Source organism: Sinocyclocheilus grahami, unplaced genomic scaffold, assembly GCF_001515645.1.
Source record: "Sinocyclocheilus grahami isolate Dianchi unplaced genomic scaffold, SAMN03320097.WGS_v1.1 scaffold1275.1, whole genome shotgun sequence".
In the NCBI taxonomy this organism is placed as follows: Eukaryota; Metazoa; Chordata; class Actinopteri; order Cypriniformes; family Cyprinidae; genus Sinocyclocheilus; species Sinocyclocheilus grahami.
In genome coordinates this window covers 464,415-481,216 of record NW_015506454.1, presented here as the reverse complement: position 1 = coordinate 481,216, position 16,802 = coordinate 464,415, and the positions used below count along the sequence as shown (strand labels likewise).

The following is a 16,802-nucleotide window of genomic DNA, read 5'->3' as shown; positions in this document are numbered from 1 at the left end:
GTCGTGTGCGTGACGTAGTTGGCGCATGCGCGCTGAGGAGTGTGTTGCTGCTCGAGACTCTTCATCATCCCCGCAGGTATGAAGCGCACCTCTGATTCTGCTCTTTACTGCTGATTTTAACCCACCTGGATGAGCGTCTCCAAACAAGCGTTTATAACAAGTTTGTGATTAGCAGAAGAGATATCCCACATGTGTGTTAGCACGCCAGTAAGTTAATCATCAGTGTGTACGAGGCGTTTAGCTCCACGCAGCTTCCTGCTGTTTCTGTCGCAGAATGACAGACTGACGATAATTCATTTCGATTTATTTATTTACTTTTTGTTTGTTTGTTTTCGCGGAATCTTGTTCATCTGTAGCTAGCGGCTTTTTCGAGGCCGCGTTGTTGTTAGGTTAACTTTTGACGAGTTGCCATGGTAACCGTAGCTTCCGCGCCAGCGTAACGTTGCTACGGTCGCTGTTTCCACTGTAAAATCATAATTAGCTTTAATGATCGTAATAAGTCATTAATAATTGCATTAATTACAAGTAATATACAAATAATTAACTGACTAATCTCTTGAAGAATTGACTCATTTTGCGTGATTTATTATTTTGTGGTTTTCTATGGTAACCCGGTGCTAACTGTGGTAAAACTCTGTAAAACTTTTATTTAATAGAAATCACCATACCTTCCCAGTGAATTAATCACAGTACATTAAGACATTTTATAATGCAAGTTTTCTGGAATGTTACATGTACTAAAAAATGCATTTTGCATATTCCGAAACAGAAATCTGAACATTTGATGAAGCCAGCAGCAAAATTCTCGTTTGATTTTGTTGACATATTAAAGGTTTTTCCAGAGGGGATTTTGTATTTCTCTTTTTATCAGAAAGTACTGTCAACAGACAGAAAACAAATACATTTTCGCCATGTTTTTAGGAATAAAATGTTGTATAAATCAGTGTGAATTATATATAAACAAACCCCTCAGTAAAAACCTTCAGAATATAGAGAGGAATGAACCTGTAAGTTCTGGTGTATGCAAGTGCTGCTGAAGTGGAGATAAAAACCTTTAAAGATATGCATTGGAATTGAAATCTACAGATGCAAATAGATCAAGTGCAATATATAAACACTTAAATGTGACCCTGGAGCACAAAAGCAGTCATAAGGGTCAATTTTCGAAATTAAGATGTATACATCATCTGAAAGATGAATAAATAAGCTTTCCATTGATGTATGGTTTGTTAGGATCTGACAATATTTGGCTGAGATACAACTATTTGAAAATCTGGAATCTGAGGGTGCAAAAAAATCTAAATATTGAGAAAATCATCTTTAAAGTTGTTCAAATGAAGTTCTTAGCAATGCATATTACTAATCAAACATTAAGTTTACGGTAGGAAATTTACAAGGTATCTTCATGGACTACGGTCGCTGTTTCCACTGTAAAATCATAATTAGCTTTAATGATCGTAATAAGTCATTAATAATTGCATTAATTACAAGTAATATACAAATAATTAACTGACTAATCTCTTGAAGAATTGACTCATTTTGCGTGATTTATTATTTTGTGGTTTTCTATGGTAACCCGGTGCTAACTGTGGTAAAACTCTGTAAAACTTTTATTTAATAGAAATCACCATACCTTCCCAGTGAATTAATCACAGTACATTAAGACATTTTATAATGCAAGTTTTCTGGAATGTTACATGTACTAAAAAATGCATTTTGCATATTCCGAAACAGAAATCTGAACATTTGATGAAGCCAGCAGCAAAATTCTCGTTTGATTTTGTTGACATATTAAAGGTTTTTCCAGAGGGGATTTTGTATTTCTCTTTTTATCAGAAAGTACTGTCAACAGACAGAAAACAAATACATTTTCGCCATGTTTTTAGGAATAAAATGTTGTATAAATCAGTGTGAATTATATATAAACAAACCCCTCAGTAAAAACCTTCAGAATATAGAGAGGAATGAACCTGTAAGTTCTGGTGTATGCAAGTGCTGCTGAAGTGGAGATAAAAACCTTTAAAGATATGCATTGGAATTGAAATCTACAGATGCAAATAGATCAAGTGCAATATATAAACACTTAAATGTGACCCTGGAGCACAAAAGCAGTCATAAGGGTCAATTTTCGAAATTAAGATGTATACATCATCTGAAAGATGAATAAATAAGCTTTCCATTGATGTATGGTTTGTTAGGATCTGACAATATTTGGCTGAGATACAACTATTTGAAAATCTGGAATCTGAGGGTGCAAAAAAATCTAAATATTGAGAAAATCATCTTTAAAGTTGTTCAAATGAAGTTCTTAGCAATGCATATTACTAATCAAACATTAAGTTTACGGTAGGAAATTTACAAGGTATCTTCATGGAACATGATCTTTACTTAATATCCTAATGATTTTTGGCATTAAAGAGAAATGTATAATTGTGACTCATACAATGTATTGTTGGCTATTGCTACAAATATCCCCCAGCGACTCAACACTGCTTCTGTGCTGCAGGGTCACAAATGTGTATTTCGGATGTTTTCTTTCCGCTAGTCTGATATGGAAGCAAAGTAGAGCTCAAAACTGGCCGGTGCATGAATAAACAATGGTTTTGATTGTAGTAGTTTGTAATTATTTTAAACTGTTGAGGTGGTGTGTGTTGCAGGGAATCTCTGTCTGTCTGATGTGGTCTAGAAGAGCGCAGTGATGTCAGGAAATAAAGCGGTGGAGCTGCAGATACAGATGCGACAGAACGCAGAAGATCTGCAGAACTTCATGAAGGAGCTGAACAACTAGGAGGGAGAAATCAAGAAGAAAGACCAGCAGCTCCGCGCCAGAAACGTCAGCGAACCGCCGGTAAAACTCTGAGCAAACTCAATACAGCACTTCAGATTCAGGTGTTGTTTGTTTGCTAGAAATGTATTTTATTCCAGAAGACTCTCCCGCCGGTGAGGAACAAAGATTATAAGACGACGAAAAAGAGCGTGAAGCACCAGACTAACGGTCTGAAAGAGCAAAAGGAGACGCAGCGCATAAAATCCTACGATTATCAGGCCTGGGACAAATTTGATGTGGTAATACGACTATGCATTCTGATTCACGCTCTGATGTGCATAAAGACGCGATGATTTCACAGATGAATGCTGTTTGTTTGCAGGATAAGTCTCTGGAGGCCATGGACGCGGAGGAGAGCCCGGTCCACTCCAACGAATCCTACTCTGAAGGGCTTCAGGTGGACAGAGATCTGGCGCTGACCGAGAAAGAGAAGGTCCGTTAGTGTTCATTTTGTTAATGACAGAGACGAGACAACACCGACGTCATTAAACACTAATTGTATCAACATACAATATCGTCGATGAAATAAGAAGACTAAAATATGTGACCCTGGAGCACAAAACCAGTCATAAGGGTCAATTTTTCGAAATTGAGATTTATACATCATCTGAAAGCTGAATAAATAAGCTTTCCATTGATGTATGGTTTGTTAGGATCGGACAATATTTGGCCGAGATACAACTATTTGAAAATCTGGAATCTGAGGGTGCAAAAAAAAATCTAAATATTGAGAAAATCGCCTTTAAAGTTGTTCAAATGAAGTGAGTGTGTGTGTGTTTCAGGGGAACGCTTACTTTAAAGAAGGCGAGTACGAGGCGGCGGTGGAGTGTTACTCGAGAGGAATGCAGGCGGATGGGACGAATGCACTGCTGCCTGCTAACAGAGCCATGGCTTACCTCAGACTCCACAGGTGACACATCCCTCAGAAGTGTGCTCACTGTCTAGTGCATGCTTGTGTTAGAGTGTGGTGTGTGTTTGTGCAGGTTCAGCGAGGCGGAGCAGGACTGTAGCGCAGCTCTCGCTCTCGACGCCTCGTACGCCAAAGCCTTCGCCAGACGAGCCACGGCCAGAGCCGCTCGAGGCAGGACCAGAGAGGCCAAAGAAGGTCCGTCATCCATCGCTTCGGTCGCTTTCGCAGCCTCATCCTCGTTTCTGAGGAGCTCACATGCGTTTGTGTTTGTCTGCAGATTTCGAGCAGGTTCTGAAGCTTGAGCCGGGAAACAAACAGGCCTTGAGTGAGATCGAGAAACTCTCAGCGGTACGTGTGTCCGCAGCACACGGTCATGGATTCGTCTGGTCTAGGGATGATTTGGGGACAAAAATCTTGTTGCAGTTTTTCCTGATAAAAATTGTTGTGATTGTGGATTTAAAAAAAAAAAAAAAAATTTAAATCCAAGTTTGCTGTGCTTGTTTGTAATAATTAATAATAATTTATGCATTTAGCAGACGCTTTTATCCAAAGCGACTTACAGTGCATTCAGGCTATACATTTTTTTACCAGTATTACAGTTTGTAGCCAAAATGTTGTGATTATATTTATCAACATGGCTGTATTATTATTATTATTATTATTATTATTATTATTAAATAAAAGCAGTAACATGACTAGATAAAAACAAAAGAAGAAATATTACTATTAATACAATTTTATAGATACTTGACTTAATACAATTTTTATATTTTTTACATTAAAGCTGTAAAATTGTTTTGAATAAATGCACAGCATTTTGGGGGGAAAAAATCAAATTGCAATTTTTCTGATAAAAATTAGGAACGCAAAAAAAAAAATAACTTTGCTGTGCTTGATAGGGCTGAACAACTTGACCAAAATTTTGTGATTATTATTACTAAATTAAAATATAAAAATGACTGAATAAAGAATACTGCTATTGTAATATTTCAAATACTAAAAGAAAAAAAATATAAAAAAATATTTTGTTTATTTATATTATATTTTTATATTTAATTTAATTATAAACATTAAATATAAAATGACTAATAAAAATTATATATAATAATAGTCATTAAATTTTTTTATTTGATTCCAATATTTCACACAAATAAAAATCAAGTATTTAAAAAATTTTTTATTATTTACATTACAACTGTAAAATTACGATACTAATATTTTTGACCTTTTATAACATTAATTTTTATACCATGGTCAAAACTCGCAGGGAGCCCTTGAAGCTTCTCTTTTAAGCTTCTCGTTTCCTAAATGCACGTTACAGTTAGCGACTCAAACTCAGAGCAGATGCAGATGGAGTTCATGAGGATCATGATTACTGATTTATCATGATTTATCATTCACCTGTTCATCAGGAGATGAGGAGCAGCGGTCTTCTGGCTCCAGAGGACAACAAACAGAGGAGAAGCATCCAGTCCATCAACAAACCTGAAGATCTCAGATCCGCCGTGAGTCCGTGATATGTGACCCTGGAGCACAAAACCAGTCATAAGTGTCAATTTCTCGAATAAATGAGCTTTCCATTGATGTATGGTTTGTTAGGATCGGACAATATTTGGCCGAGATGCAACTATTTGAAAATCTGGAATCTGAGGGTGCAAAAAAATCTAAATATTGAGAAAATCATCTTTAAAGTTGTCCAAATGAAGTTCTTAGCAATGCATATTACTAATCAGAAATTAAGTTTTGATATATTTACGGTAGGAGATTTACCAGATATCCTCATGAAACATGATCTTTACTTAATATCCTAATGATTTTTGGCATAAAAGAAAAATCGATAATTTTGACCCATACAATGTATTGTTGGTTATTGCTACAAATATACCCCAGCGACTCAACACTGCTTTTGTGCTCCAGGCTCACATATGAGGAGGAATTGAGGTCGTTTTTGTGTATGTTGAGCGTCAACGCATCATGTGTGTTTGTGTCGCCTCAGAAACCCTTGAGAAGGCTTGACATCCAGGAGGTGGGTGCAGAGATCTCACCGTCCACGTCTTCACCGCATCCCAAGATCCAGAAGATAGATGAGATCTCAGACGCTCCTGTATCCAGGTGAGCAGATGTCGTGATCCGATCGTCACGCTCTCCTGCTGCTGGAGTGAGTCTGTCAATGTCTTGTGTTTCAGGGCTTGTGTAGATGCATCTGCAGATCCTGAATCGATTCCTCCTCCACCCAGCAACGCTTTCCAGCTGGAGGCCGACCTCAGGAAGACCAGCCGTCACCCACAATCCACTTACAGATATCTGAAGGTAGCGTCAGTGCCGCTCACTCTATCCTCTCTCTATCTGTGCTTCTCATCTCAACGTTTAACATTGCAGCAAATCAGTCCAGACGCTTATCTGAAGATCTTCCAGAACTCTCTGGAGCCTGATGTTCTCAACCACATCCTCAAGACCTTCCACAGCTTCTTTCAGTGAGTGCTCAGATGAAGATGAAGATGATGATGATGAACCGAGAATTATAACTGTAAAGATGACTATAAAAGTTACTATCAACAATAACTATAGCAGTGCTATTAACTAAAACGATTTGAGAAAAATGTTCAGAAAGTGAAATAAAATGTAAATATTTAATGGAAAATATAAATGAAAATTATAAACGTTACCATGGCAACTAACTGAAATAAATATGTTGAAGTAGGAAAAAAATTACGAAAATGAAAATAAAAAATAAATTACAGCTAAATAGAATTTAAAAAATACTAATAAACATTATTATTAATATAAAAAATATTTAAAAAAAATACTAATACACATGATAAAATTACTATAACTTAAACTAAAAATTAAAGCTAATTCTAAATAGAAATAAATACTATAATAGCATATCACTTAACTCTAACGGTAACCATAACTAACTATAACCTTAACTAGAATGGTAACTATATCAGTGTTATTGTTAACTAAAACGATAAAAAAAAAATAATTCTGAAGGTGAAATAAAATATAAATATTAGATGAAAAATATAAACAAAAATGAGAAAGAACTAAAATGGGTTTCAGTTGAAGTACTAAAATTACTCAAATAAATTACAGCTAATAAAAAAAACGTCTAATGATGACAAAGACCATTAGAAAATTAAATTAAAATCTAAACTGAAAAAATATAAATATTAAAGCTAATTCTAAATATTAATGAATACTATAAGAGTTTATAAATAATAATAAAATAACACTGAACCGTAACGATAACTATAACGTGACAATAACAATGAATATAACTGCAACTATAATGATAACTATAGCAGTAACTTTAAAACGATAACAGTAACTACAGTGGTAACTGTAACAATAACTATTATAATAACTACAATGCTAAGAATAACGATAACTATATTAGCAGCACTTCAAATGCTTTGATTCTGATTGGCTGTCAATGTTTTTATCATTCATCAGCTGGAAAAAAATGCCTCTAAGTGATTTATGGTTATAGTTATCATCCCTGGCGTTTACTGCAGACAAAGGGAGTTCGACGTGATGATGTCATTTCCTGTTTCCTGTGTCTGGTCTGTGATTTCAGACGTGAAGATGCACCTCTTCTGCTGGCCGTCCTGAGGAGCCTGGCGAGCGTGAGGAGGTTTGACATGACCGTCATGTTCATGTCGTCCGCCGAGAAGAAACGTACGAACACACGAACACACACAAGCACTGAACACAGCGGGCGAATAAACGCAAACTCTTCTTTCTTTCAGTCTTACAGGAGCTGTTTGACTGGATTCACAGCGCCGGTCTGGGAGACGCTTCTGTTCAAGACTTGCAGAAGAAATACGGCCTTTGACCTCTACAGAAATCTCTCCGGATTAGATTTACGATCAGACTGACACCTCACTGTCTGGCTTCGCTGTGAATGAATCCGATGCTCCGATTCCTCCGAACGGACGTTTGAATGGGTTTATGTGGTTCCTGTGCAGAGGAGCAGAATTTCATACGATACTATTATGAGTCCATCTGAAACGTTCACTGTCGGTTCACGTGTTTTTCTTCTGTTTCTGTAGTTCTGAATGCTGCAGTATTAAAGTCAACATGAAATCCAAAGGGACTCCAGACTCCAATCCTACATTTTCTTCATTAAATGTATGTAATATCTATACATTTCTAACTATATTAAGTCATCTTTATTTATATATTGCTTTATGCAATACAGAGTGTTTCAAAGCAGCTTCACAGTGATAAGCAGGAGAAAATTAAGCAACGGTACATAATCTAATTCAGTGCGATAGTATTAAATGCAATACAGGTAACAGTGTCATTATTAAGCTCAAGTCAGTTCAGTATCACAAGTGTTGCAAAATTTGTCAGTTATGAAGCAAAGATGATTCAGCGCTATAGAAGGTAGGGCTGGGTAAAAAAATATTGATACCTCGATATTAATCGATTTTCATTTTTACGGAACGATATCGATTCTTAAATCCAAGAATCGATTAGTCTAGCCTGTTTTCAGTTAATGGACGGAACGTTGAAGGGCACTTCCCATCTAATATATCGCAATAAGCATTGTACTTTGATACTTTTAATATGAAACAAAGTCTCAGATTTCAAATTCTGTCCATTGTATTGCAGTATTTAAACAATAAATGCCGTTTTGGCGCTGTTTAATGCGGAGTGATCGCTGAACTGATCATCTCCTCTGCTTTATTACTAGTTATAGCACAAAATAAACATGACTAAACATCCGAAGGTAAGTTAAAAGAAAGAGTACAACTTTACAATCCGTCTCCTGTCTCATGTAATCGCTCAATCAGTGTTTCAGCCGCGCAAAGATGTCAATAATGGCTTGTAAACAATGTCACGTAACGTCACATTTACCTCTGAAAAACATATTCGGTGACCATAAACTCATTAGTCAACTGTAGAGAGGGGCATTTTGCTAAATATATGCACCATATAACATATTCATTATACAGTTTACTGTTCTTCAATGTTTAATTTATTTGAATAAATCCACGTTTCATTATGTTTATATAAAAAAAACGAATTCGTAATTGTAACTTTATTATTTTTAAAAACCTCATTAAGTCTTAACCTTCAGTATTATAGTAATGTAGTACCAACTGACTCTCATGTATATTTTACAGCATTATTTGAGAGATTTTTTTTCCTTGAGAAAATTTGGTATGTACTGTACCTGATACATAACCAAAGTAATCGATATTGAGTCGAATCGGTAATCGAATCGCAAGCTTGTGAATGAGAATCGAATCGTGAAATTTGTGTCAAAACCCAGCCCTAATAGAAGTCCAGCTCAATTTTATATTACACATATTTGATAAAAGAAAAGAAAGAACTGTGGTTCTTTAGATTCACTGGTTCCGAATGAACAAAACTCCCTCCAAAAAGAAGCATGTACGCTTCAGCGGCTCCTTCAAGCATAGAAGGCTATTTTGTCTCGAGGTGGAAAACCCTTTAGTTTTATTTGCTGAATGATCGACTGGGACAAAACAATCCCTCCCAAAGTTTCAGGGAGGATGCTTGGAGTCCTGGTTTAAATCCCTCTCTTGAGGCGGACTATTAGGGCTGGGTTTTGGCACAAATTTCACGATTCGATTCAATTCTCATTCACAAGCTTGTGATTCGATTCGATTACCGATTTGATTCAATATAGATTATTTTGGATATATATCAGTACAGTACATGCCAAATTTTCTCAAGGAAAAAAAAATCAACTATTGGTGTAAAATATACATGAGAGTCGGTTGGTACTACATTACTATAATATTGAAGGTTAAAATCAATGAAGTTTTTACAGTAATAAAGTTACAGTTACATAATATTTCTACTTCTATTCGTTTTTTTGAAATATAAACATTTAATGGTGGCGGTCATAAAAACTTGATGGATTTATTCAAACATAAAATTGAAGAACAGTAAAAAATTATAATGAATATGTTATATGGTGCATATATGAAGCAAAATGCCCCTCACTACAGTTTATTTTTCTAAATGATTAATGAGTTTATGGTCACCAAATACGTTTTTTCGGAGGTCAATGTGACGTTGCGTGACATTGTTTACAAGCCATTATTGACATCTTTGCACGGCTGAAACACTGATCGAGCGATTACATGAGACAGAATACGTATTGTAAAGTTGTACTCTTTCTTTTAACTTCCCTTCGGATGTTTAGTCATGTTTATTTTGTGCTATAACTAGTAATAAAGCGGAGGAGATGATCAATACAGCGATCACTCCACATTAAACAGCGCCAAAACGGCATTTATTGTTTAAATACTGCAATACAATGGACAGAATTTGAAATCTGAGACTTTGTTTCATATTAAAAGTACCAAAGTACAATGCTTATTGCGATATATTAGATGGGAAGTGCCCTTCATTGTTCCATCCATTAACTGAAAACAGGCTAGACTAATCGATTCTTGGGATTTAAGAATCGATATCGTTCCATAAAAATGAGAATCTATTAATATCAAGATAAATATTTTTTACCCAGCCCTACGGACTATGCTTTAGTTTTTTTTTTTTTTACTTAACGCTCAACTGAGACAAAACATTCTCCAAAGAAACAAGCCTTCAAACAAGTATGCTTCTGTTTGCTCAGACGACTTAACCATTGGCCCATCTCGGCTTAGAACGCTTCATTGTATTTATTTAACAAGCAGTAGCGGGATTTGAACTGCGGCTGCTATGATTAAAAGACAACTCTTTATCTCCTGAGTCACTGGTGAGTGTTTTGAGCTCTTATTGAGAGCTTCAGCAAATGAGGAAAAGCGTAAGCACCGAGAGGATTTGAATCAAGGTTTTCTCGCACCCTCTTACCCTTTATTGATTTATTTTCTACAGCTAAGCTCTCAAGACTGTGGCACGGTGGACTGAATCACGGTTCAAATCTTGCTGGAGGTAGAAAATGCTTGGGTTTTATTGGTTTGAATGAGCAAAATACCTCCCAAAAAAAACAAAGGAGTCTGAGAGTTGATCATCTTTTTAACAATCACACGATCATGGATGGCACACAAAGGTCACATGATCCCATTTATTCTGCACACGCTTTATATTTACAGATTGAATGCGTGACATTTGTGTTTAAACAGAAACCTTGAACCCAGAGATTGATTTGGCCAAACATCAGTCACGTTACTGGGATAGAGAGGAAAATAATCAAGTCATATTTCTGAAAGTTTGATGGCATCATCAGTATCATCTGCAGACTGCAGGAGGATTTTGGCCCAAAATCTGTCAAATGTCCTTGTGAAACTCACGTCAGATCTACAGAAACTGACATTTCATTTCCATTAGGTTTATAAATCTTCTCATTTGGCGGTACAATTCAGTACAAAACGATCATGAACAGAAACATTATTTTGCTAGTAAAAAAAAAAAACGTTACCCATAATTCTCCAGGTACATTCAAAGCAGCTGATGAATAATTCAAGACGTCATTAGTCAGAAGTGTCTGTGAGGAACAATAGCTAATCAAATCGATATTTGGTCCAAGATCCAGCCAATCGTGTGGGAGTATTTACACAGGTTTTCTGTCCGAGCAGTAAATGATTGCATATAAATGTGAATGTTTTTAGGATGTTGGACTATGAAGGCAGAACTCGATGGCACTAGACTACATACTGCTCTGATGTTCTCACAGGAACCTACAGAGAACGCCGCAGCAACGTTCACATGTCTACAAAAAGCCTCTCGCGTCTCGTCACGCTCGTTCGTCCGCGTCCGATCCGGTTCCGTTATCGGACGGGTCCAAGAGTTCCTGACGACGGCGCATTATGGCGGCAAACTGAGCGCGCTCCACGGCGTCCTGTAAAAGGTCAGAGGTGACAGAGGTGAGTGAGGGGTCAGTGGTTGCTCCCCTCGTCGAAGGACTCCACGCCGGAATCGCTCGCCGCCACCGCCAGCTTCTCCTGCCGCCTCCTCATGATCTCCTGTAGCTCCGAGCCAGAGCTCCTCTACAGACACAGACAGAACACAGTGAGACACTCAGAAACACCTCGCTAGGGCTGGGGATTGAGACAAATTTCACGATTTCGATTCACAAGCTTGCAATTCGATTCTATGTATTGATTCCTTTGGATATATAGGCAATCAGGTACAGTACGTCACTTTTTTTTCCCCAAGGAAAAAAAAATCTTTCTCAACTAATGCTGTAAAAACTATTGAATAAACCCTGTCAGTCAGCACATCACCTTAAAGTGATTTGTAATCAAATATTTAAAGGGTTAGTTCACCCAAAAATTTAAATTAGCCCACAAATTACTCGCCCTCAAGTCATCCTAGGTGTATATGAGTTTCTTCTTTCAGACGAATCCAGTTGGAGTTATATAAAAAATTGTCTTTGATCTTTCATGCTTCAGTCCAAAAGAAGTTAAATAAAAAGCGCCCATCCATAAAAAAAGTGTCTCACACGGCTCCGGGTGGTGAACAAAGGCCTCCTGTAGCGAATCGATGCGTTTTTGTAAGAAAAATATCCATATTCAAAACGTAATAATCACTTTAATGTAGCTTGCGCCAGCAGTTGTACACAGAAGCAGCTCCGGGCGGATGACGTATGAGGTCGGCGCTGCGCATGCGCCGGTGAGTCTCGTGAAAACCACCGTTTGTTAACAGGAGCAAAGGAAGCAAACTTTCCTTACTTTAGCAAAGAAAAACCAGTCTCCTCTTGGCTTATATCCAAATCCTCCCGACATTCTTCTTTACAAATCCTCGTTTTGTACTTCTAATAAGTGACCGGTGTTTTGTTTTGATCTTTCCGCTGGGTTTCCGTGTTCGTCACTTCTGAGCGGAGCATGCACAACGCTGACCTCATACATCATCCGCCCGGAGCTGCTTCCGTGTACAACAGTGAGCACAAGCTAGATTCAAGTGATTATTACGTTTTGAATATGGATATTTTTCTTACAAAAACTCATCGATTCGCTACAGGAGGCCTTTGTTCACCACCCGGAGCCGTGTGAGACACTTTATTTATGGATGGGCGCTTTTTATTTAACTTCTTTTGGACTGATGCATGCAACACCCGCTGAGTGGCATTAAACAGCTTGAAAGACCATTTTAAAAATAACTCCGACTGGATTTGTCTGAAAGAAGAAAATCATATACACCTAGGATGACTTGAGGGTGAGTAATTTGTGGGCTAATTTTAATTTTTGGGTGAATTAACCCTTTAAATTGCACAAAAATTATATAATAAATATTTATTATAATAATTTTTTATTGATATAATGGACTACTTGCGCAACTACTTCCACGTTCTACTTAGTATAGCTACAGTTTCTCATGAGAACACAGATTTTTACTACATTTTAGGGCCGGCAAATGTTTTTAAAAACAATTAATCATATTCTCTGCATTAACATGAATAACATATTTGATACAGATAAATAAATGTTCATTCTGATCTTATTCATCAGGTCAGGTGTCGCGATCACTTGTTTAGAGCACTGGCACTGCGCGGTGAGATAACCATGCATGCTGCTTTCTCAGATCTTTTCTCTATTTTCTTCTGAAGTTCATTCATGTTTATTTGCTGCTATAACTAGTAGTAAAGAGGAAGAGCTAATCGGTCCACTACAGCGATCTGTCAGCATTTATTGTTTGAATTTTACGATAAATTTGACATTTGAAAGCAGAGACTTTCCTATCAAATGCAACTAAGCACAAAGCTTATTGCGATTTATCGGATGGGAGGTGCTACAAATAAGGTTTGTTCATGCATTAACAGAAAACAGCATAGATCGATTCTTGGGATTTAAGAATCAATATCGGTTCATCAAAATCGAGAAATCAGTATTTCCAACCCAGCCCTACATCTCACGAAACACTCATTTAAACAAGCTGGAGAGACAGAGAGAGGAAGAGCAGAAACGAGTGAATGAGGATGAGGTTCATGAAGGTTCTTCATCAGATGCTCTAAACTAACGATGATGGATGTGTAAAGGGGCGCTTAAGGGCTTCTGGGAAAGCATCTATTCTCTAGCTAAGACTGGAAACAGCAGACAGAAGCCACTAAACAACACGAGCATCTATTAAAATGTGCGCTCGCTTTTATTTCGAACAGATTCAATGAAATACAGACCATCAGATAAATGGAGCTGTTGAAATATTAATATGAGCTGTAACGAGCGGTTCTGTGTCAGGATCATCAGGGGTCGTTTGCACCAGCTGCATGCAAGTTAAAACTAAACCTAGTTGTGGCATAAATGTGCACCAAGTTACTAAATATTTTTGCATTGGACCATTAAACGTAGCTATGCATAAACTAAATATTTACAGGTCAGAGCATCGACTTCAGTCGATGTGCATCATAAGATCAATCGAATTAAAACAAATGCGTAGGGCTGGGCGATACGGCCCAAAAAAATCACACGATAACATTTTTCATATCGGCCGATATCGATAATTATCACGATCATTTTCGAATCTTTATTTCTTTCAAGTTTCAAGTGAAAGATGTAGAAACCAGACGGTTAATTGTGGTTTTAAACGACTCTTTATGCTCAGAACATGACAAACACTTCACGTTTTTGAATTCTTTACACTTTTCCAGTCATTTTTCCAACAAAAACAAAATAAATGTCAATACAGAGAAATTCATTTCTTGGTATCTGCATGTTCTAATGAGTGATACCGTTTCAAATCATGAATCAGGTTTGTGTTCCTGAATTTGATGATGTGTATCTTCAGCACAGTTTGCAGTGCAGCTGCAATATTAATAATATTATGTATTTTGTCTCTTAGAAATATACATTTGACAGTAGCTTGAGTTAGGATGCAGATGTAAATTTATGCTCATTATCAAAAACAGCAACATCTGTAGAAACTGTAACAACCTCATTTTTATATAGTGAAATTTCATTATTCTGACTGAGTTTTATTAAAATTAACCATTGGTTTTCCATACTAGCATACATTTAGATCATGATAACCACAGTTAAAGCCACACATATAGCACCTCAATACCATGGTAAAAATGACTATGGTTTCTAGGTATTTGTATGAAAAATACATTTAGTATAAATGATTTGTTCCGCTTTTGGCTTTTCTCTAACTCTTCATATCGTTTTATCGAGGGAAAATTATATCGCGATAATTATCGGTTTATCGCCCAGCCCTACAAATGCTTATGTTTTATTTTTTTTAATTTGCAGTGCAGTTAAATCAATAAAAAAAATTTGTATTATTGATTTAACTGCACTGACACTATCAGAGACACTATTATTATTATTAGTACAGAGTTAGTTATGAACTAGCTAAGTGAGGACTTTATATTCCAATTTAAAGGGACAGTTCACCCAAAAATAATTTACTCGCCCTCAAACCTGTACGAGTTTCTATCTTCTGTTGAGCACAAAGGAAATTATTTCGAAGGATGTTGGGGATCAAATCCAAAATATACTCTTTCTATACCAACGTTCTTCAAAATATATTCTTTAAGTAATAAACTCGTACAGGTTTGTGAACTATCCCTTTAAGTAAGAACTGGTGCAACCTAGCCGGGTTATGTGCATGTGCGGTGAATGATGTGTTAACTAAACAGAGCAAAGCCGCCTCGCTATGATACTAAAGTACCTTCAGAGGAACGTGGATTACATGTGAAGATCATGGGAGCGTCAGAAGAAAACCTGCAGACAGCAAAACACCACAGAAAAACCAAAGCGACACTACAGAGTTGAGCAACTTATCACCTTATTAGTGTTCCTGTGGCTCAGTGGTAGAGCATTGCGTTAGCAGCGCAAAAGGTCGTAGGTTAAATTCCCAGGGAACACACAAACTGGTAAAAAATGTATAGCCTGAATGCACTTTAAGTCGCTTTGGATAAAAGCGTCTGCTAAATGCATAAATTATAAATTATTTATTATTATCACCAGCTGTCTGGAGACTCCAGATTCAATTCGGGGAGCACTATTATAGTATTATTTTATGGATGGATCCAGAATTGCACGGACAGTGTGATGTGATCCGGTCCGAGACATTTGGACTATGACAGAAGAGTTTAAAGAGGAATGAAGAGAGAAATAAGGAAGGATCTGTGAGGAGAAGCGGAGGAAGTCGACTCACCTCGAGAGCGGCTTTCTGGACGATGATCTGGCTGTAGACTCGAGCGCCGTCATCAGGACAGACGGTCTTCAGCTCGTCTTTGTTCAGAGAGAAGAGCTGAGCACCGGTCAGCACACCCAGACTGTTGATGGTCCTGCAGACCAAACCACATCAGCTCAGACCATCACTGTTAATCTCCCATGATGCTCTACAGCAGAGCGGATGAACGGGTCACTCACACTTCGCTGAAGCCTTTGAGCTGCAGCCAGGCTTTCACATCGTCCGGCGTGGAGTCGTACGTGATGTTGACCGCCGGCAGGCTGCTGGAGCGAGATGGAGCCTGGAACTTCTTCTGAGCGCTTCGGCCCAGAGTCAGTCTGTGCATCAGCTCGTCCTGAACCTCCTCCATGTTGGACTTTCGGCCTGAGAGACACGTGAATAATGCTGCAGGTGTGTGTGTGTCATTGAGAAAGTATTACATGTTTTGAATCAATTTACCTGGTAAGACTTATTTTTCAGAACATGTGATAATTGTGTGTGTGTGTGTGTGTGTAAGAGTGTGTGTAAAATACCTAAATACCATTTCAGAGATTATAGAGGCCGATTACTTGTTTTTATATTTGGCAGCTTAGGACACACACACAGGCTGGTTGTAAGAGGGCTTCAACAACTTGGGATGCCCAAAAAGAGGGCTAAACAGTTAGCAAAGTACTGTGCTTTGTCCTCTATCATACGCAGGCGTCATATATGGTGGAGACGCTGTTATTTATACCCATAACAACGGAGTGATATGCTTATTGTGAAGACCTGTTGCATGCCACTGGCCCATTATTTTGTACATGTATCTAACTGCATCTATAATATTTATGTCCCTGTAAGTTATTTATTTTAAGTGGACTTAAATAAATTGTTAATGTGTGTGTGTGTGTGGGTGTGTGTGTGTGTGTGTGAGAGTGTGTGCGTGTGTGAGAGAGAGAGTGTGTGTGTGTGTGTGTGTGTGAGAGAGAG

General features: G+C 37.4%; 2 protein-coding genes across 15 annotated transcripts in view; one reads left to right on the top strand and one right to left on the bottom strand.

Annotated features, from left to right (window-relative positions):
* On the top strand, positions 1-7,854 carry LOC107568714 (RNA polymerase II-associated protein 3-like). The gene is given in 13 exon segments (XM_016254702.1): positions 1-76; positions 2,658-2,848; positions 2,926-3,066; positions 3,150-3,260; positions 3,610-3,737; positions 3,811-3,932; positions 4,015-4,085; positions 5,150-5,242; positions 5,734-5,849; positions 5,924-6,047; positions 6,117-6,211; positions 7,318-7,418; positions 7,490-7,854. Coding segments are annotated over 12 exon segments (1,338 nt in total). The 5' UTR covers positions 1-76; positions 2,658-2,698; the 3' UTR covers positions 7,576-7,854.
* A 2,917-nt stretch (positions 7,855-10,771) lies between these two features.
* Positions 10,772-16,802, bottom strand: part of LOC107568712 (epidermal growth factor receptor kinase substrate 8-like) — a 44,077-nt gene continuing 38,046 nt past the window's right edge. For 9 of the 14 annotated variants that reach the window (XM_016254687.1, XM_016254690.1, XM_016254689.1 and 6 more), the window contains 2 exons: positions 16,034-16,217; positions 15,571-15,948 (listed from right to left, as the gene is read on the bottom strand). In XM_016254687.1, the coding sequence (XP_016110173.1) occupies positions 15,663-15,948; positions 16,034-16,217 (470 nt within the window). In that variant the 3' untranslated portion in view covers positions 15,571-15,662. Of the gene's footprint in view, positions 11,708-14,999; positions 15,380-15,570; positions 15,949-16,033; positions 16,218-16,802 lie in introns of those variants that run through there. The other 5 variants (XM_016254691.1, XM_016254701.1, XM_016254697.1 and 2 more) reach the window with 4 other exon arrangements.